Source organism: Pleurodeles waltl, chromosome 6 (genome assembly GCF_031143425.1).
Source record: "Pleurodeles waltl isolate 20211129_DDA chromosome 6, aPleWal1.hap1.20221129, whole genome shotgun sequence".
Classification (NCBI taxonomy): Eukaryota; Metazoa; Chordata; class Amphibia; order Caudata; family Salamandridae; genus Pleurodeles; species Pleurodeles waltl.
In genome coordinates this window covers 31,238,423-31,260,280 of record NC_090445.1, presented here as the reverse complement: position 1 = coordinate 31,260,280, position 21,858 = coordinate 31,238,423, and the positions used below count along the sequence as shown (strand labels likewise).

General features: G+C 48.9%; 1 protein-coding gene across 2 annotated transcripts in view; it reads left to right on the top strand.

Moving 5' to 3' along the window:
- AK8 (adenylate kinase 8) overlaps positions 1–21,858 on the top strand; it is a 424,031-nt gene that overhangs the window by 159,820 nt on the left and 242,353 nt on the right. For both annotated transcript variants that reach the window (XM_069237123.1, XM_069237122.1), the window contains exon 4: positions 13,980–14,093. In XM_069237123.1, coding sequence (XP_069093224.1) covers positions 13,980–14,093 — 114 coding nt within the window. The remainder of the gene's footprint in view (positions 1–13,979; positions 14,094–21,858) is intronic.

Below are 21,858 nucleotides of genomic sequence, written 5' to 3'. Positions count from 1 at the left end.
GACAGCATCCCTGCCCTAGTGTGGAGCTCATAGGACAGCATCCCTGCCCTGCTCCAACTCAAGAGAAACAGCATCCCTGTTCCCTCTTCCAGCCAAATGGACAAAGTTTTTGCCCAGCTATGGCTTTACTGAGACAGCATCCCTGTCTGGCATTTCCATCATTACAAATAGGTTCAGTGGATAATTCCCACTGCTCTAAACTAAAACTTACTGATAGAAACTCTGAAAATACATCTTCACATTGTTGGTTAGCTAAAAAACTTCAAACAGGGTGGTTTACATCCCCACAGGGAAGTAACCATATAGTGGATGATAAAGGGAGTAACCAGTCTATTGCAGAGCTACTCTCTACTTATCACCACTTAGACAATAAAGTCTCAACTGGCCAAGGTTAGCCTTATTGTCCTTCGTTTGGGGGGGGGGGTTGTGTGAGAAGGTAGCCTCTTTCTAGCCTTGTTACCCCCACTTTTGGCCTGTTTGTGAGTGTATGTCAGGGTGTTTGTCACTGTTTTCACTGTCTCACTGGGATCCTGATAGCCAGGCCTCAGTGCTCATAGTGAAAACACTATGTTTTCAGTATGTTTGTTATGTGTCACTGGGATCCTGCTTGTCAGGACCCCAGTGCTCATAGGTTTGTGGCCTATATGTATGTGTCACTGGGACCCTGTCACACAGGGCCCCAGTGCTCATAGGCGTGCATGTATATGTTCCCTGTGTGGTGCCTAACTGTCTCACTGAGGCTCTGCTAACCAGAACCTCAGTGGTTATGCTCTCTCATTACTTTCAAATTGTCACTAACAGGCTAGTGACCAATTTTACCAATTTACATTGGCTTACTGGAACACCCTTATAATTCCCTAGTATATGGTACTGAGGTACCCAGGGTATTGGGGTTCCAGGAGATCCCTATGGGCTGCAGCATTTCTTTTGCCACCCATAGGGAGCTCTGACAATTCTTACACAGGCCTGCCACTGCAGCCTGAGTGAAATAACGTCCACGTTATTTCACAGCCATTTTACACTGCACTTAAGTAACTTATAAGTCACCTATATGTCTAACCTTTACCTGGTAAAGGTTAGGTGCAAAGTTACTTAGTGTGTGGGCACCCTGGCACTAGCCAAGGTGCCCCCACATTGTTCAGAGCCAATTCACTGAACTTTGTGAGTGCGGGGACACCATTACACGCGTGCACTACATATAGGTCACTACCTATATGTAGCTTCACCATGGTAACTCCGAATATGGCCATGTAACATGTCTATGATCATGGAATTGCCCCCTCTATGCCATCCTGGCATTATTGGTACAATTCCATGATCCCAGTGGTCTGTAGCACAGACCCTGGTACTGCCATACTGCCCTTCCTGGGGTTTCTCTGCAGCTGCTGCCAACCCCTCAGACAGGCAGCTGCCCTCCTGGGGTCCAGCCAGGCCTGGCCCAGGATGGCAGAACAAAGAACTTCCTCTGAGAGAGGGTGTGACACCCTCTCCCTTTGGAAAATGGTGTGAAGGCAGGGGAGGAGTAGCCTCCCCCAGCCTCTGGAAATGCTTTGTTGGGCACAGATGTGCCCAATTCTGCATAAGCCAGTCTACACCGGTTCAGGGACCCCTTAGCCCCTGCTCTGGCGCGAAACTGGACAAAGGAAAGGGGAGTGACCACTCCCCTGACCTGCACCTCCCCTGGGAATTGTCCAGAGCTCCTCCAGTGTGCTCCAGACCTCTGCCATCTTGGAAACAGAGGTGCTGCTGGCACACTGGACTGCTCTGAGTGGCCAGTGCCACCAGGTGACGTCAGAGACTCCTTGTGATAGGCTCCTTCAGGTGTTAGTAGCCTTTCCTCTCTCCTAGGTAGCCAAACCCTCTTTTCTGGCTATTTAGGGTCTCTGTCTCTGGGGAAACTTTAGATAACGAATGCATGAGCTCAGCCGAGTTCCTCTGCATCTCCCTCTTCACCTTCTGATAAGGAATCGACCGCTGACCGCGCTGGAAGCCTGCAAACCTGCAACATAGTAGCAAAGACGACTACTGCAACTCTGTAACGCTGATCCTGCCGCCTTCTCGACTGTTTTCCTGCTTGTGCATGCTGTGGGGGTAGTCTGCCTCCTCTCTGCACCAGAAGCTCTGAAGAAATCTCCCGTGGGTCGACGGAATCTTCCCCCTGCAACCGCAGGCACCAAAAAGCTGCATCTCCGGTCCCTTGGGTCTCCTCTCAGCACGACGAGCGAGGTCCCTCGAATCCAGCGACACCGTCCAAGTGACCCCCACAGTCCAGTGACTCTTCAGCCCGAGTTTGGTGGAGGTAAGTCCTTGCCTCACCTCGCTGGGCTGCATTGCTGGGAACCGCGACTTTGCAAGCTTCTCCGGCCCCTGTGCACTTCCGGCGGAAATCCTGTGTGCACAGCCAAGCCTGGGTCCACGGCACTCTAACCTGCATTGCACGACTTTCTAAGTTGGTCTCCGGCGACGTGGGACTCCTTTGTGCAACTACGGCGAGCACCGTTTCACGCATCCTCGTAGTGCCTGTTTCTGGCACTTCTCCGGGTGCTACCTGCTTCAGTGAGGGCTCCTTGTCTTGCTCGACGTCCCCTCTCTCTGCAGGTCCAATTTGCGACCTCCTGGTCCCTCCTGGGCCCCAGCAGCGTCCAAAACGCCAAACGCACGATTTGCGTGTAGCAAGGCTTGTTGGCGTCCATCCGGCGGGAAAACACTTCTGCACGACTCTCCAAGGCGTGGGGGATCCATCCTCCAAAGGGGAAGTCTCTAGCCCTTGTCGTTCCTGCAGTATTCACAGTTCTTCAGCCTAGTAAGAGCTTCTTTGCACCAACCGCTGGCGTTTCTTGGGCATCTGCCCATCTCCGAGCTGCTTGTGACTTTTGGACTTGGTCCCCTTGTTCCACAGGTACCCTCAGACAGGAATCCATCGTTGTTGCATTGCTGATTTGTGTTTTCCTTGCATTCTCCCTCTAACACGACTATTTTGTCCTTAGGGGAACTTTAGTGCACTTTGCACTCACTTTTCAGGGTCTTGGGGAAGGTTATTTTTCTAACTCTCACTATTTTCTAATAGTCCCAGCGACCCTCTACAAGGTCACATAGGTTTGGGGTCCATTCGTGGTTCGCATTCCACTTCTGGAGTATATGGTTTGTGTTGCCCCTATCCCTGTTTCCCCATTGCATCCTATTGTAACTATACATTGTTTGCACTGTTTTCTAAGACTATACTGCATATTTTTGCTATTGTGTATATATATCTTGTGTATATTTCCTATCCTCTCACTGAGGGTACACTCTAAGATACTTTGGCATATTGTCATAAAAATAAAGTACCTTTATTTTTAGTATAACTGTGTATTGTGTTTTCTTATGATATTGTGCATATGACACTAAGTGGTACTGTAGTAGCTTCACACGTCTTCTAGTTCAGCCTGAGCTGCTTTGCTAAGCTACCATTATCTATCAGCCTAAGCTGCTAGACACCCTATACACTAATAAGGGATAACTGGGCCTGGTGCAAGGTGCAAGTACCCCTTGGTACTCACTACAAGCCAGTCCAGCCTCCTACAATCAGTGGTAGCATTACTGTCGGTGTAAGACAGTTCTGAAGTATGTAAACATTTCTGCTATGAAAAAATACATGTTGGACTTAAATACATTCCACTATTCCGTTAGAGACGAATCTGATTGCTATGCAGTTCCATGCCACAAAGGGGGTTATTACAACTTTGGAGGAGGTGTTAAACCGTCCCAAATGTGACGGATATACCACCAGCCGTATTACGAGTTCCATAGGATATAATGGACTCTTAATACGGCTGGTGGTATATCTGTCACTTTACCGTCACTTTTGGGACGGATTAACACCTCCTCCAAAGTTGTAATAACCCCCAAAATGTCTTCTCGCGCTATACACGAGGATTAACAACATTGAGCGTCTCCCTCATGTTTGAGACTAAAGGTTTGGATTACTGACATCTTTAATTGGGCGTCACCAAGTGAAATCTGCTCAAAGTGTGAAGTAACAGCCACACTTCGCAGCATTTGGGGTGATAGTCTCAGCCTTTAGGGTATCAGTTTCTGTGCGCTGCAGTAATGCCATGGAATTTGAGCTTTGCAGTGTAGTATAACTAACTTAGTTTACCATTACTAGTATACTCGGCCCAAAGCATTTGTTAGTGGGACACATTTATCTTCATTGACTTGCCATATATACATTATATTGGCGGTGATAGAGCAAAGACACTTTTTTTTTTTTTTAATGGTTTTACACTATTCAGTGAATGTTCACAAATCTGTCTAGAAGAAAAATACATGCATTTTAGGTTCTTTATCACAAGTTTTGCGCAGGACCATCAAGCAGGGGCAGAGAAAAAGTGGGAGGCCCAAAAGTGACATTTCCCATTTTAATTCCCCTATCGTTTTTTTGTTCCTCGACGCAGAATAAAATGCTGAATTAAATTAGACCAAATTGGTATGAAGGTGGAGCTTTACGTAAAGATATGCCTTTTATTTGGTGCAAATACATCCACTAGTTTTTGTTAGCTTTTAAAAAGATGCTTGGGTTGGTGTAGGAGGCTGGCCTGGCTAATAGTGGGTACCTTGTGGTACTTACACCCTGTGCCAGGTCCAGTTATCCCTTATTAGTAGAATAGAGGTGTTTCTAGCAGCTTAGGCTGATAGAAGGTAGCTATGGCAAAGCAGCTTAGGCTGAACTAGGAGACATGCAAAGCTCCTACCATACCACTTATATCATATAGCACAATATCATAAGAAAACACAATACTCAGAGTTACTAAAAATAAAGGTACTTTAATTTTTATGACAATATGCCAGAAGTATCTCAGTGAGTACCCTCAGTTAGAAGGTAAGTACTATACACAAGTCCTATGTACACAAACCCAAAACAGGGAAGTAATACTAAGAAAAGTAATGCAGACAGTGTAGAATTACAATAGGATGCAATAGGTGAACATAGGTCTAGGGGCAACACAAACCATATACTCCAAAAGTGGAATGCGAATCACTAATGGACCCCAGACCTATGGGAGCTTGTAGAGGGTCGTTGGGACTGTAAGAAAACAGTCAGGGTGTCCAAGACACCCCACTCTAAGACCCTGAAAAGTAGGAGTAAAGTACCCCTACTACCCCAAAAGGACACAATAGTCGTGATAGGGTGATTCTGCAAGAACCACAAACACCAGCAAAGCACTGAAGACGGATTCCTGGACTTGAGGACCTTCAAGGCAAGGGGACCAAGTCCAAGAGTTGTGATAGTGTCCAGGGGGTGCAGGAGCCCAGAAAACCCCAGATGAAGGTGCAAGAGGGCTGCCTCCGGATGGAAGAAGCTTAGGATTCTGCAACAACGAAGAGAGCTAGGAACTTCTCCTTTGGATGGAAGATGTCCCACGGCGTGCTGGAGGTTGCAGAGGTGTTTCCACGCAGAAATACCTTAAACAAGCCTTGCTAGCTGCAAGGGTCGCAGTAGAGGTTTTTGGGTGCTTCTGGGGACCAGGAAGGACCAGGATGTCGCCCCTTGGAGGAGGAGACAGAGGGGGCATTCAGCAACTCAGAGAGCCCCACAGAAGCAGGCAGCACCCGTAGAAGTACCGGAGCAGGCACTTAGAAGATTTGTGAACCGAAGCTGGCTCAGAGTCACGAAGGAGGGTCCCACGACGTCGGAGTCCAACTCAGAGGGTTGAACACTGCTGGACGGAGTGCTGGGGACCCAGGCTAGGCTGTGCACAAAGGAATCCTTGGAGAAGTGCACAGAAGCCGGAGCAGCTGCAAATCACGCAGTACACAGGTTTGCAGTCTAGCGTGGGGAGGCAAGGACTAACCTCCACCAAACTTGGACTGAAGGATCACTGGACTGTGGGAGTCACTTGGATATAGCACCTGTGTTCCAGGGACCACGCTCGTCCGGATGAGAGGGGACCCAGAGGACCGGTGATGCAGTCTTTTGGTGCCTGCGTTAGCAGGGGGAAGATTCCGTCGACCCACAGGAGATTTCTTCTTGGCTTCCAGTGCAGGGTGAAGGCAGAAAGCCCCCAGAGCATGCACCACCAGGAAACAGTCGAGAAAGCCAGCAGGATGAGGCGCTACAATGTTGCTGGTAATCATCTTGCTACTTTGTTGCGGTTTTGCAGGCGTCCTGGAGCAGTCAGCGGTCGATCCTTGGCAGAAGTCGAAGAAGGAAGTGCAGAGGAACTCTGGTCAGCTCTTGCATTCGTTATCTGAAGAATTCACAAGAGGAGAGACCCTAAATAGCCAGAAAAGGAGGTTTGGCTACCAAGAAAGGAGGATTGGCTACCAAGAAAGGTAAGAGCCTATCAGAGGGGGTCTCTGACGTCACCTGCTGGCACTGGCCACTCAGAGCAGTCCAGTGTGCCCCCAACACCTCTGAATCCAAGATGGCAGAGGTCTGGGACACACTGGAGGAGCACTGGGCACCTCCCCTGGGAGGTACTGGTCAGGGGAGTGGTCACTCCCCTTTCCTTTGTCCAGTTTCGCGCCAGAGCAGGGCTGGGGGGATCCCTGAACCGGTGTAGACTGGCTTATGCAGAGATGGGCACCATCTGTGCCCATCAAAGCATTTCCAGAGGCTGGGGGAGGCTACTCCTCCCCAGCCCTTCACACCTATTTCCAAAGGGAGAGGGTGTAACACCCTCTCTCAGAAGAAATCCTTTGTTCTGCCTTCCTGGGCTGGGGCTGCCCAGACCCCGGGAGGGCAGAATCCTGTATGAGAGGTTGGCAGCAGCTGCAGTGGAAACCCCAGAAAGGCAGTTTGGCAGCACCCGGGTTCTGTGCTAGAGACCCGGGGGATCATGGAATTGTTCCCCCAATACCAGAATGGTATTGGGGTGACAATTCCATGATCTTAGACATGTTACATGGCCATGTTTGAAGTTACCATTGTGACGCTATACATAGGTAGTGACCTATGTATAGTGCACGCGTCTAATGGTGTCCCCGCACTCACAAAGCCCGCAAATTTGCCCTGAACGATGTGGGGGCACCTTGGCTAGTGCCAGGGTGCCCACACACTAAGTAACTTGGCACCCAATCTTCACTAAGTGAGGGTTAGACATATAGGTGACTTATAAGTTACTTATGTGCAGTGATAAATGGCTGTGAAATAACGTGGACGTTATTTCACTCAGGCTGCAGTGGCAGGCCTGTGTAAGAGTTGTCTGAGCTCCCTATGGGTGGCAAAAGAAATGCTGCAACCCATAGGGATCTCCTGGAACCCCAATACCCTGGGTACCTAAGTACCATATACAAGGGGATTATATGGGTGTACCAGTCTGCCAATGAGAATTGGTAAATTTAGTCACTAGCCTGCAGTGACAAATTTAGAAAGCAGAGCGAGCATAAACACTGAGGTTCTGGTTAGCAGAGCCTCAGTGATACAGTTAGGCATCACACAGGGAACACATACAGGGCACATACTATGAGCACTGGGGTCCTGCCTGGCAGGATCCCAGTGACACAAGGGCTAAAACAAACATACATACAGTGAAAATGGGGGTAACATGCCAGGCAAGATGGTACTTTCCTACAGTTGGGCATGAAGAAATTATATTTTAGAGATACCTGGGCTGTTGATGGATCCTGCACAACATTTTTGTTGTGGGTACCGTTACTTGCACAGTAAACTGAGCGCTGTTTAGGGAAGATTTGTAAAGCAAAAAGGCATAAGGGCACAGGGTCCACCTACTCTGCTCCTAGGCCAATGTGAGGGAGTTTCAAAGGAACCCACTCCCCCCATCATCATAGAGTTAAACACAAAAAAGATTTCTAATCAATCATTCTAAGTGCAGTTTCCACACCTTGTGACAAGGCGTCAGAATGGATCCAGAAACTTTAAAGCAGTACTCCTGCGTGCTGGTGGGTAGCGTGGTGTGGCTTTGTGCCAACCTTAATCCACTGCGGAAAAGACGAGCAGACCTGCATGCAAGCAACACCCATGCACCCTAACATCACTTCCCTTCTAAGAGGGCTTTCAGATGAATCCCATGGATGAGATGCCTGCATTAATGACGAGCAGACCTGCATGTAAGCAACACCCATGCACCCTAACATCACTTCCCTTCTAAGAGGGCTTTCAGATGAATCCCATGGATGAGATGCCTGCATTAATGACGAGCAGACCTGCATGTAAGCAACACCCATGCACCCTAACATCAGTTCCCTTCTTAGTGCGCCTTCAGATGAATCCCAAGGACAAGATGACGGATGAGATGCCTGCATTAATGACGAGCAGACCTGCATATAAGCAACACCCATGCACCCTAACATCAGTTCCCTTCTTAGAGGGTTTTCAGATGAATCCCAAGGACAAGATGACGGATGAGATGCCTGCATTATTGACGAGCAGACCTGCATATAAGCAACGCCCATGCATCCTAACATCAGTTCCCTTCTTAGTGCGATTTCAGATGAATCCCAAGGACAAGATGACGGATGAGATGCCTGCATTAATGACTAGCAGACCTGCATATAAGCAACGCCCATGCATCCTAACATCAGTTCCCTTCTTAGTGCGCTTTCAAATTAATCCCAAGGACAAGATGACGGATGAGATGCCTGCATTAATGACGAGCAGACCTGCATGTAAGCGACACCCCTGCATCCTAACATCAGCTCCCTTCTTAGAGGGTTTTCAGATGAATCCAAGAACGACGGATCAGATGCCTGCATTAATGACGAGCAGACCTGCATGTAAGCGACGCCCCTGCATCCTAACATCAGTTCCCTTCTTAGTGCGATTTCAGATTAATCCCAAGGACAAGATGACGGATGAGATGCCTGCATTAATGACTAGCAGACCTGCATATAAGCAACACCCCTGCATCCTAACATCAGTTCCCTTCTTAGTGCGCCTTCAGATGAATTCCAAAGACAAGATGACGGATGAGATGCCTGCATTAATGACGAGCAGACCTGCATGTAAGCGACGCCCCTGCATCCTAACATCAGTTCCCTTTTTAGTGCGACTTCCGATGAATCTCAAGGACAAGATGATGGATCAGATGCCTGCATTAATGACGAGCAGACCTGCATGTAAGCGACACCCCTGCATCCTAACATCAGTTCCCTTCTTAGTGCGATTTCCGATGAATCTCAAGGACAAGATGATTGATCAGATGCCTGAGTTAATCTCAGCTACTGGCTATCATTCAGCGCTGCATCCCAGTCTATCACTGTTTACCCACCATGCCACCTCAGCTTGGACCCAGCCGTATGCAAACCAATCTTGACTTGCTCCAGTAGGAACACTCCTGCCCAAACTGCAAGGCCAGGTCCTCCCTGAACTGGAAGACCGGTTTCGCCCTGACTAGGACTAGCTTGGTTCCAGTGGCACAACGAGCACGTGACCCACTTCAGGGCATACACATTGCACTTAGGGCGTCAACTGCAAGAACAACAAGATGACCGGATGGAATGCTTGCATTAATCTCAGGTACTGGCGATCACTCTGGCCGCATCTCAATACTGCCTGGACGCCAGACCAGGTCCTTCCCGAACCAGGACACAAGCAACTCAAGACAGACACTGGAACCAAGATATACATGACTGATTAGTCCTAATAAGGGTAAAACTGGTCTTTGATTGCTTGTCTTCTGGTTCAGGAATGTCTGGCCAGCAGCTAGAGCTTGACTTTTCTTATTAAAGAAGAGAAAAAACTGATTTGCACATGAATGGTTCCAAACTGAGATGGCATGGTGTGCAAAATAATGATAGACCGGGATGCGACCTGAGTAGTTATCAGTGGCTGAGATTAGTTGAAATATTCCATCCATCAATTTTTTGTATACTGTAGATGAATCTGTAGGCCATACAGGACTGTGAGGTGAAGTTGCATGTTGCCATTCATCTGAAGACGTTGTGCCGCAAACAGCTAAAGTCGAAAGCAAGGTCCCATTCCCACTCCCTAAACCGTAGTTGTGGCACGTGATAGTTGGGGTTGAAGTCTTCGGGTAAGTCCAAAAAGAACCATAAGAAATCAAATTGGGAATCTGTCCCTTCCTGCCGCTCCAGTGAAGGTGCGAGGACATCAGTGTTCATCCTAGCCTCATTCCCACTCTCTGTTGAAGCAGATTCCGAGGCTTGTTTCGATGCATCCTGAATTTCCAGGCCTGTCGGTAACGTTGTAGTGAGTAGATGCCCTCAGGGAATCCATGCAGCTCATGTGCTAGACTTTGCTGGCTCCTTCTGGTGTGCCTTTGTGCCCCAAGGATTGACTAGGGCCTCCAGTTGAACTTCCACTGGCAGGCCTGCCTTGGATGCTCTCTCTGCCCCTCAAAACCACCTCTGGTTCTGCACCGGCTCTGGTGCGGACTTCAGTCCTCCCACTTCCACCGTTGAATCAGTGCAGGTACCAACATGGCCGATGCCAGAGGAGGATTTGCAGCTCATTTTACTTTTCAACTCCCAGCAGAATCCACCATGCCAGAGGCCTCACCCAGTGCCTACTAGAGCGCAGCCAGCAGGCAATCCCTCTGGCTCTGCAACTCTGCACTTACCACTTGATAGGTTTGCCCACACTTCACACAATCTATCGTGCACTGACTCGGACAACAATTTTGATGAGAGGGAGGATTTTCTCCCCAGTGCGACAAAGACAATAAAGCAAGTAAACAAGGCCACCAGTTAATAAAATAGGCAGGTCACCCTCTGCCATAACCCAGCGCCAGGCGACCCTGCTTTTCTTCTACGTCATCCTATGCCAGAGAGTTTTGTGGTTCAGAGGTCCACCAACAAAGTAAGTTCTTTACCACTCCACCTGATCGCGAGTCTTAAAGAATACAAACCTTTGGCAAGCACATCTTTTCTTCCACCAGCTTCCTCTGCGTTCAGTGGACACCGGCTGCATTCTAGGCAGCTACTCCCATGCCCTACTGGACACCATGGCTCAAGTGTTGCCTGCAGTTCCAGAAGACCCGAGGGTGTCTCTAACTCAGTCTGTCCAGGACGGCCACAGTGCAGCCAGGTTTGTAATCAGGTCTAGTTTAGACAATGCCGACTGCTCATACTAATGTGGAATTTCACCTACATGCCTGGATATGGCCTACGGGTGTCGCGGGGGATATACAGGCATCTTGATGAGATGCCAATCGAGGTCTCTTGCCTTTTTGGTGTAAAGCTATGCTGTGGCCCTAGAAAGAAATAAGAAAACAAGGGCCACAGCATAGTCCTGCTGGGTTTTCTGGTCTGAGCTAGTACACATCCTCACCACCTTGGGAGATACTACTATTGTATCTCTTCACAAGATGAGAAATCTGTGGTTAGAAGTATCCTTCGGAAGAACAAGTTACTTGCCTTCCGTAATGATCTTTCTGGTGGATACTCTGTGTACTCACATATTCTTCACAGACCCTCCACCTCCCTGTTCTGTGAACTTGACTCTTTCCATCTTACAAATTCCCAATTTAGAGATCTGCACACTGGTCATGCCAATCCACTGATAGGCTTAGCATTGGAGGGCACAGACAGCCTAACAAAGCAACTGACGTGAGTGCACGGGTGGCGCTCATATGTGGCTTTGTTCGTATTTTCCGGAGCGGATCAACATCAACACAGAGCCGCACAATGCCACCTACTGGATTGCAGTGGTTTCTGGATCCAATCTGATTCCTGGGGAATATTTAAAAGGTGAGGAATTTGCAGTGAGAGAGCGTATCCACTAGAAAGATCATTACTGAAGGTAAGGAGTCTGTTCTTTACTGTGGAATTAGTAGATCCCACGTGAATCCTCTCTGGATCTTGAAAACACTTCTGGAGCCTCGGGATTTGGAATCCAGCATGAGCTCTACAAATTCATAAAACCTGGGAAAAATATTGAGTGCATTACTGCTGTGCTTAGCCAATGTCCACATGTTCGGGGAGTACAATGGAGAGAGAGGAGGAAGAAACTAAGAACTGACTCCCTCCATTACATAAATTCATGCAAAAAAGTACTCCTTGCTCAAAGTATAAGTACTCTATAGACTGTAGAAAAAAGTCAAAGTACTTAATTTTTCAGGGCAGAAGGCCTTTATCCAACCAATGGGTGACATGCCAGTGGTGTAACAAAGGCCCCCGGAGCCCCTCCAGAGCTGGGGGGCCCTGACCTCCAGGGGGTCCCTCAGCACAGTACCCTGGCCTGAGAGCTCCTGCATGGGTACGGAGGAGGGCCCCCTCCATGTACTGTGCAGAGGGCCCCCCTCACGTTTCGTTACACCTCTGTGGCATGCTTAATCATTTAACCCCTCCTGGCACCAGTCTCAATGATTCAGGTGCAAGCTACTGCCATGGGGTCCAGGAGCTTGTGGGGTGATTTACGACTTAGTAACAGGACCAGCCTGACAGACACTGTTCATTTTCAGATCAGGCAGCCAGGACCATGCGTGATTTGTGCAGACTCCTGGCCGCCTGAGCCGAACTTTGCTGGGCTGAAGAGGTCACAGCTCCTATGGGCGTGACCTCCTCATCTCAGCAAAGGTGCCTCGAGGCCCTTCCCATTGGTGATGAGGGAAAGCGTCACCCATTGACTTCGACCTGGGCGCTTCAGGTTTAAGCTCTGAAGCACCCAGGGCGAGTGTCAATTAGTGACATATCATCACAGAGTGGGGTGGGGTCAGAAGTCTCACTGACCCCATCCCACTCTGTGATGAAGTTGGGACTGCTGCCTTCCCAGTGAGGGAAGGCAGCAGTCCCAATCCTCCTGGGACCTCCGAGCTGAAGGTAAGTGTGTGTGTTTTTAAAATGAATGTTTGGAGCATGCGTGTATGTTTGAATGTTGATGAGTGTTGTGAATGGATGTGCATGCGTGTGTCAATGAATGAGTGTGAGTGTGCTTCCCGCCTGCCCCCTCTCTCCTCCCTCCTTAAAAAATTACCGGCCGCCACTGAACAGGAGAAGAGCTTTTTGATGAGTTCTTTGGAATAAGGGGTAAAGGGTGTTCCACGAATGTAGGAGTAAAAGGCTTGGGTAATTAACTCACCCCACGGACAATCATCAACATGTTTCTGCAAAAGATGCACCCTCAATAGAGGTGTAGCGGCTTTCTTCGGGACACCGTGTTTTATTTGCAATCAGTATATACACAACGAGAAGTTTAAACTATTTGCCACAATTAAAAATAAAAAAATGAGAGTCCAATCTTTTTATATGCTGAGACTCCACAGTCGTAAAAATACTACTAGTAAAATAACTTTGTGAATAGCAAACAATCTTTAACTTAGACAAAAGTGTAAGTTTACCTTAGAGAATCAGGACCCATGTGTCAAAATAAAAACTAAACCAAATCTCGACATGGCCACTAGATGATATCCCAGCCTAACCATTTCAATGCACCTGAACATAATGACTAGTCCATCTTAACCATTAGCCTGCATCTAAACTGAATCACTAGACAACATGACCATGAACCGCTGATGACTTCTCAACATAACTACTAGAGCACGTCTCACCTCCCCTGTATGCAGTTTACTGCTTTCTGGATGGTAATTTCCATGAGCATAAATCTTCAGCAGGCAATATTGAGAGGCGCCTGTACTGCTGATTTAAGGATATCCTCAGAAAAATGACTTGTATCAGTAAGCCATTCCGATTGGAGTCCTCTCACACAAAGACTTGTTTTATATCTGAAAGCTACACGTGCACCATTGTAGAGCTTTGTGTCCCATGTCAAAGACACCAGGCACACTCAACATGAACTAGAAGATTGATGATGTATTGATACCAGTGGTGTAAAAAAGGCCCCAACGGAGAAGGGGAGACCCGAGCTCCAGGGGCCCCCTCAGCACAGCACCCTGGCCTTGAGAACTCCTGAGTGAGTCCAGAGGTGGGGAACCCTCCATGTTCTTTACAGGGGGGCTTCAAATGTTGTTGTGTCATTGATTGATAGAAATGACACACCAAAGGCACCGTTTACCCGCACTTGGTCCTGAAGTCATCTATCACTTGAAGTGTTGAGATCAATGTGTTCTCTTCCACAGGCAAAACTCCTCGCTCAGCAGCTGAATGCAACATACCTGAGACGCCAGGACTTCCTGGAGAGCGACACGTCCCCATTGGCTGCGGAAGCTGCGGATTATATCGATGACGGGCAGGTACGGATTGACGTTTACCTCCCTCCTGCTCATCAGGTGTTGGACTTGTTAAACAAAGCATACAAAGTTATACACGTGAAAAACATCATAGACAGATCTTTAAATCCCTACAAACCGCAGTCTTTCAGTCCTTTCGTCTCATGAACCATATAACGAGCAGGTGACCGGCCAGAGGAGAGTGTGAGGAGAGAACAGAGTGGGTGAGTGATAGACCAGAGGGGAGTGTGTGGAGTGAAGAACAGAGTGGGTGAGTGATATACCAGAGGGGAGAGTGAGGAGAGAACAGAGTGGGTGACTGATAGTCCAGAGGGACGTGTGAGTAGAGAACAGAGTGGGTAAGTGATAGAGCAGAGGGGAGAGTGAGGAGAGGAGAACAGTGTGAGTGAGTGATAGACCAGAGGGGAGTGTGAGGAGAGAACAGAGTGGGTGAGTGATAGACCAGAGGGGAGTGTGAGGAGTGGCGAACAAAGTATGTGAGTGATAGACCAGAGGGGAGTGTGAGGAGAGAACAGAGTGGGTAAGTGATAGAGCAGAGGGGAGAAAGAGGAGAGGAGAACAGAGTGGGTGAGTGATAGACCAGAGGGGAGTGTGAGGAGAGGAGAAAGGAGTGGGTGAGTGATAGTCCAGAGGGGAGAATGAGGAGGGGAACAGAGTGGGTGAGTGATAGATCAGAGGGGAGAGTGAGGAGAGAACAGAGTGGGTGAGTGATAGACCAGAGGGGAGAATGAGGAGGAGAACAGAGTGGGTGAGTGATAAACAAGAGGGGAAAGTGAGGAGAGAACAGAGTGGGTGAGTGATAGACCAGTGGGGAGTGTGAGGAGAGGGGAACAGAGTTGGTGAGTGATCCACCAGAGGGGAGAGTGAGGAGAGAACAGAGTGGGTGAGTGATAGACCAGAGGGGAGTGTGAGGAGAGAACAGACTGGGTGAGTGTGAGGAGAGGAGAACAGAGTGGGTAAGTGATAGAGCAGAGGGGATTGTGAGGAGAGAACAGAGTGGGTGAGTGATAGACCAGAGGGGAGTGTGAGGAGAGAACAGAGTGGGTGAGTGTGAGGAGAGGAGAACAGAGTGGGTAAGTGATAGACCAGAGGGGAGTGTGAGGAGAGGAGAACTGAGTGGGTGAGTGATAGACCAGAGGGGACTGTGAGGAGAGAACAGAGTTGGTAAGTGATAGACCAGAGGGGAGTGTGAGGAGAGAACAGAGTGGGTGAGTGATAGACCAGAGGGGAGTGTGAGGAGAGAACAGACTGGGTGAGTGTGAGGAGAGGAGAACAGAGTGGGTAAGTGATAGAGCAGAGGGGACTGTGACGAGAGAACAGAGTGGGTGAGTGATAGACCAGTGGGGAGTGTGAGGAGAGGAGAACAGAGTTGGTGAGTGATCCACCAGAGGGGAGAGTTAGGAGAGAACAGAGTGGGTGAATGATAGTCCAGAGGGATGTGTGAGGAGAGAACAGAGTGGGTAAGTGATAGAGCAGAGGGGAGAAAGAGGAGAGGAGAACAGAGTGGGTAAGTGATAGACCAGAGGGGAGTGTGAGGAGAGAACAGAGTGGGTGAGTGTGAGGAGAGGAGAACAGAGTGGGTAAGTGATAGACCTGAGGGGAGTGTGAGGAGAGGAGAACAGAGTGGGTGAGTGATAGACCAGAAAGGCGTGTGAGGAGAGGAGAACAGAGTGGGTAAGTGATAGACCAGAGGGGAGTGTGAGGAGAGAACGGAGTGGGTGAGTGATAGACCAGAGGGGAGTGTGAGGAGTGGAGAACAGAGTGGGTGAGTGATAGACCAGAGGGGAGTGTGAGGAGAGAACAGAGTGGGTGAGTGATAGACCAGAGGGGAGTGTGAGGAGAGGAGAACAGAGTGGGTGAGTGATAGACCAGACGGGAGTGTGAGGAGAGAACAGAGTGGGTAAGTGATAGACCAAAGGGGAGTGTGAGGAGAGAACAGAGTGGGTGAGTGATAGACCAGAGGGGAGTGTGAGGAGAGAACAGAGTAAGTGAGAGACCAGAGGGGAGTGTGAGGAGGGGAGAACAGAGTGGGTGAGTGATAGACCAGAGGGGAGTGTGAGGATAGAACAGAGTGGGTGAGTGATAGACCAGAGGTAAGTGTGAGGAGAGGAGAACAGAGTGGGTGGGTGATAGACCAGAGGGGAGTGTGAGGAGAGAACAGAGTGGGTAAGTGATAGACCTGAGGGGAGTGTGAGGAGAGGAGAACAGAGTGGGTGAGTGATAGACCAGAGGGGAGTGTGAGGATAGAACAGAGTGGGTGAGTGATAGACCAGAGGTAAGTGTGAGGAGAGGAGAACAGAGTGGGTGGGTGATAGACCAGAGGGGAGTGTGAGGAGAGAACAGAGTGGGTAAGTGATAGACCTGAGGGGAGTGTGAGGAGGGGAGAACAGAGTGGGTGAGTGATAGACCACAGGGGAGTGTGAGGAGAGGAGAACAGAGTGGGTGAGTGATAGACCAGAGGGGAGTGTGAGGAGAGAACAGAGTAAGTGAGAGACCAGAGGGGAGTGTGAGGAGGGGAGAACAGAGTGGGTGAGTGATAGACCAGAGGGGAGTGTGAGGATAGAACAGAGTGGGTGAGTGATAGACCAGAGGTAAGTGTGAGGAGAGGAGAACAGAGTGGGTGAGTGATAGACCGGAGGGGAGAGTGAGGAGAAAACAGAGTGGGTAAGTGATAGACCAGAGGGGAGTGTGAGGGGAGGAGAACAGCCTCGGTAAGTGATAGACCAGAGGGTGTGTGAGGAGAGAGCAGAGTGGGTAAGTTACCCAATACTGTGCCAAAAGGACCTGGGTTATCTGTGAAAGGGGTACACTTGGCACAGTATTGGGTGCAATGATTGCAATGATCTGTGAAAGGGGTACACTTGGCACAGGATTGGGTGCAAGGATCGGGGTGATCTGTGAAAGGGGTACAAAGCTCAGTATTTGGTGCAAGTATTGCTCAATCTGTGAAAGGGGTACACTTGGCACAGGATTGGGTGCAAGGATCGGGGTGATCTGTGAAAGGGGTACACAGCATAGTAGTGTGTGGATGGTTAGGGCTTATCTGTGAAAGGGGTGTGCTTAGCACAGTATTGGGTGTATGGCTTGGGGTGATATGTGAAAGGGGTACACTTGGCACAGTATTGGGTGCAAGGATCGGGGTGTTCTGTGAAAGGGGTACACATAGCACATTATTGTGTGCAAGGATCAAGGTGATCTGTGAAAGGGGTACACAGCACAGTATGGGGTGCAAGGATCGGGATGATCTGTGAAAGGGGTACACTTGGTACAGTATTGAGTGCAAGGATTGCGGTGATCTGTGAAAGGGGGATACTTAGCACAGTATTGGGTGTATGGATTGTGGTGATCTGTGAAAGGGGTACACTTGGCACAGTATTGGGTGCAGGAATCGGGGTGATCTGCAAAAGGGGTATACTTTGCACAGTATTGGTTTGCAAGGTTTGGGGTGATCTGTGAGAGGGGTACACGTAGCACAGTATTGAGTGCAAGGATCAGGGTGATCTGTGAAAGGGGTACGCTTGGCACAGTATTGGGTGCAAGAATCGGGATGATCTGTGCAAGGGGTACACTTGGTACAGTATTGAGTGCAAGGATCGCGGTGATCTGTGAAAGGGGGATACTTAGCACAGTATTGGGTGTATGGATTGTGGTGATCTGTGAAAGGGGTACACTTTGCACAGTATTGGGTGCAGGAATCGGGGTGATCTGCAAAAGGGTTATGTTTTGCACAGTATTGGTTTGCAAGGTTTGGGGTGATCTGTGAGAGGGGTACACGTAGCACAGTATTGAGTACAAGGATCAGGGTGATCTGTGAAAGGGGTACGCTTGGCACAGTATTGGGTGCAAGAATCAGGATGATCTGTGCAAGGGGTACACTTGGTACAGTATTGAGTGCAAGGATCGCGGTCATCTGTGAAAGGGGGATACTTAGCACAGTATTGGGTGTATGGATTGGGGTGATCTGTGAAAGGGGTACACTTGGCACAGTATTGGGTGCAGGAATCGGAGTGATCTGCAAAAGGGGCATACTTTGCACAGTATTGGTTTGCAAGGTTTGGGGTGATCTGTGAAAGGGGTACACGTAGCACAGTATTGAGTGCAAGGATTAGGGTGATCTGTGAAAGGGGTACGCTTGGCACTGTATTGAGTGCAAGGATCGCGATGATCTGTGAAAGGGGGATACTTAGCACAGTATTGGGTGTATGGATTGGGGTGATCTGTGAAAGGGGTACACTTGGCACAGTATTGGGTGCAGGAATCGGGGTGATCTGCAAAAGGGGTACACTTGGCACAGTATTGGGTGCAGGAATCGGGGTGATCTGCAAAAGGGGTATACTTTGCACAGTATTGGTTTGCAAGGTTAAGGGTGATCTGTGAAAGGGGTACACAGCACAGTATAGGGTGCAAGGATCTGGATGATCTGTGAAAGGGGTACGCTTGGCACAGTATTAGGTGCAAGAATCGGGATGATCTGTGCTAAGGGGTACAATTGGTACAGTATTGGGTGCAAGGATCTGGGTGATCTCTGAAAGGGGTACATAGCAAAGTATTGGGTGTATGGATTGGGGTGATCTGTGAAAGGGGTACACTTGGCACAGTATTGGGTGCAAGAATCGGGGTGATCTGCAAAAGGGGTATACCTGGCACAGTATTGGGTTGCAAGGTTCGGGGTGATCTGTGAACGGGGTGCAAGTAGCACAGTATTGAGTGCAAGGATCAGAGTGATCTGTGAAAGGGGTACACAGCACAATGTTGGGTGCAAGAATCGGATGATCTGTGAAAGGGTAGACTTGGCACAGTATTGGGTGCATGGATCGAGGTGTTCTCTGAAAGTTATACCCCAAAACAATATTGGGCCCATGGATTGGGGTGAGCTGTGAAAGGTGTACACAGCATAGTATTGGGTGCAATGATCGGGATGATCTGTGAAAGGGGTACACAGCACAGTACTGGGTGAAAGGATTGGGATGATATGTGAAAGGGGCACACTTGGCACAGTATTGGGTGCAAGGATTGTGGTGATCTGTGAAAGGGGTACACTTTGCACAGTATTGGGTGCAGGAATCGGGGTGATCTGCAAAAGGGTTATACTTTGCACAGTATTGGTTTGCAAGGTTTGGGGTGATCTGTGAGAGGGATACACGTAGCACAGTATTGAGTGCAAGGATCAGGGTGATCTGTGAAAGGGGTATGCTTGGCACAGTATTGGGTGCAAGAATCAGGATGATCTGTGCAAGGGGTACACTTGGTACAGTATTGAGTGCAAGGATCGCGGTCATCTGTGAAAGGGGGATACTTAGCACAGTATTGGGTGTATGGATTGGGGTGATCTGTGAAAGGGGTACACTTGGCACAGTATTGGGTGCAGGAATCGGAGTGATCTGCAAAAGGGGCATACTTTGCACAGTATTGGTTTGCAAGGTTTGGGGTGATCTGTGAAAGGGGTACACGTAGCACAGTATTGAGTGCAAGGATCAGGGTGATCTGTGAAAGGGGTACACAGTATAGGGTGCAAGGATCGGGAAGATCTGTGAAAGGGGTACGCTTGGCACAGTATTAGGTGCAAGAATCTGGATGATCTGTGCTAAGGGGTACAATTGGTACAGTATTGGGTGCAAGGATCTGGGTGATCTCTGAAAGGGGTACATAGCAAAGTATTGGGTGTATGGATTGGGGTGATCTGTGAAAGGGGTACACTTGGCACAGTATTGGGTGCAAGAATCGGGGTGATCTGCAAAAGGGGTATACCTGGCACAGTATTGGGTTGCAAGGTTCGGGGTGATCTGTGAACGGGGTGCAAGTAGCACAGTATTGAGTGCAAGGATCAGAGTGATCTGTGAAAGGGGTACACAGCACAATGTTGGGTGCAAGAATCGGATGATCTGTGAAAGGGTAGACTTGGCACAGTATTGGGTGCATGGATCGAGGTGTTCTCTGAAAGTTATACCCCAAAACAATATTGGGCCCATGGATTGGGGTGAGCTGTGAAAGGCGTACACAGCATAGTATTGGGTGCAATGATCGGGATGATCTGTGAAAGGGGTACACAGCACAGTACTGGGTGAAAGGATTGGGATGATATGTGAAAGGGGCACACTTGGCACAGTATTGGGTGCAAGGATTGGGGTGATCTGTGAAATGGGTACACAGCACACTATTTGGTGCCAAGGATCGGGGCGATCTATGAAAAGGGTACACTTAACACAGTATTGGGTGCAAGGATCGGGTGATCTGTGAAAGGGGTACAATTAGCACAGTATTGGGTGCGTGGATTGGGGTGATCTGCTAAAGAGGTACACAGCACAGTATTGGGTGAAAGGATTGGGATGATATGTGAAAGGGGTACACTTGGCACAGTATTGGGTGCAAGGATTGGGGTGATCTGTTTAAGGGATACGCTTACCACAGTATTGGGTGCATGGATCGGGGTGGTCTGTTTAAGGGATACACTTAGCACAGTATTGGGTGCAAGGATTGGGGTTATCTGTGAAAGGGGTACAATTGGCACAGTATTGGGTGCAAGGATCGGGGTGATCTGTGAAAGGGATACACTTGGCACAGTAGTGGGTGCAAGCATTGGTGTTATCTGTGAAAGGTGTACACTAACACAGTATTGGGTGCATGGATTGGCGTGAGCTGTGAAAGGGGTACACAGCATAGTATTGGGTGCAAGGATCGGGATGATCTGTGAAAGGGGTACACTTGGCACAGTATTGGGTGCATGGATTGGGGTGATATGTGAAAGGGGTACACAGCACAGTACTGGGTGCAAGGATCGGGATGATCTGTGAACAGGGTACACTTGGCACAGTATTGGATGGATGGATCGGGGTGATCTGTGAAGGGTGTACAATAACACAATATTGGGTTCATGGATTGAGGTGATCTGTAAAAGGGGTACACAGCATAGTATTGGGTGCAAGGATCGGGATGATCTGTGAAAGGGGTACACAGCACAGTATTGGGTGCAAAGATCGGGGTGATCTGTGAAAGGGGTACACAGCACAGTATTGGGTACAAGGATAGGGATGATCTGTAAAAGGGGTACACTTGGCACAGTATTGGGTGCAAGGATCGGGTGATCTGTGAAAGGGGTACAATTAGCACAGTATTGAGTGCATGGATTGGGGTGATCTGTTAAAGGGGTATACAGCACAGTATTAGGTGCATGGATCGGGGTGATCTGTGAAAGGTGTACACTAACACAATATTGGGTTCATGTATTGAGGTGATCTGTGAAAGGGGTACACAGCATAGTAACGGGTACAACCATCGGGATGATCTGTGTAAGGGGTACACTTGGCAGAGTATTGGGTGCAAGTTTCGGGGTGATCTGTAAAAGGGATATACAGCACAGTATTGAGTGCAAGGATCAGGATGATCTGTGAAAGGGGTCCGCTTGGCACAGTATTGGGTGCAAGGATTGGAGTGATCTGTAAAAGGGGTACACTTAGCACAGTATTGGGTGCATGAATCGGGGTGATCTGTGAAAGGGGTACACAGTACAGTATTGGGTGCAAGAATAGGGCTGATCTGTGAAAGGGTACACTTGGCACAGTATTGGGTGCATGGATCGGAGTAATCTCTGAAAGTTATACACCAACACAGTATTGGGTGCAAGGATCGAGGTGATCCTTGAAAGGGGTACAGAGCACAGTACTGGGTGCAAGGATCGGGATGATCTGTGAAAGGGGTACACTTGGTACAGTATTGGGTGCAAGGATCACGGTGATCTGTGAAAGAGGGATACTTAGCACAGTATTGGGTA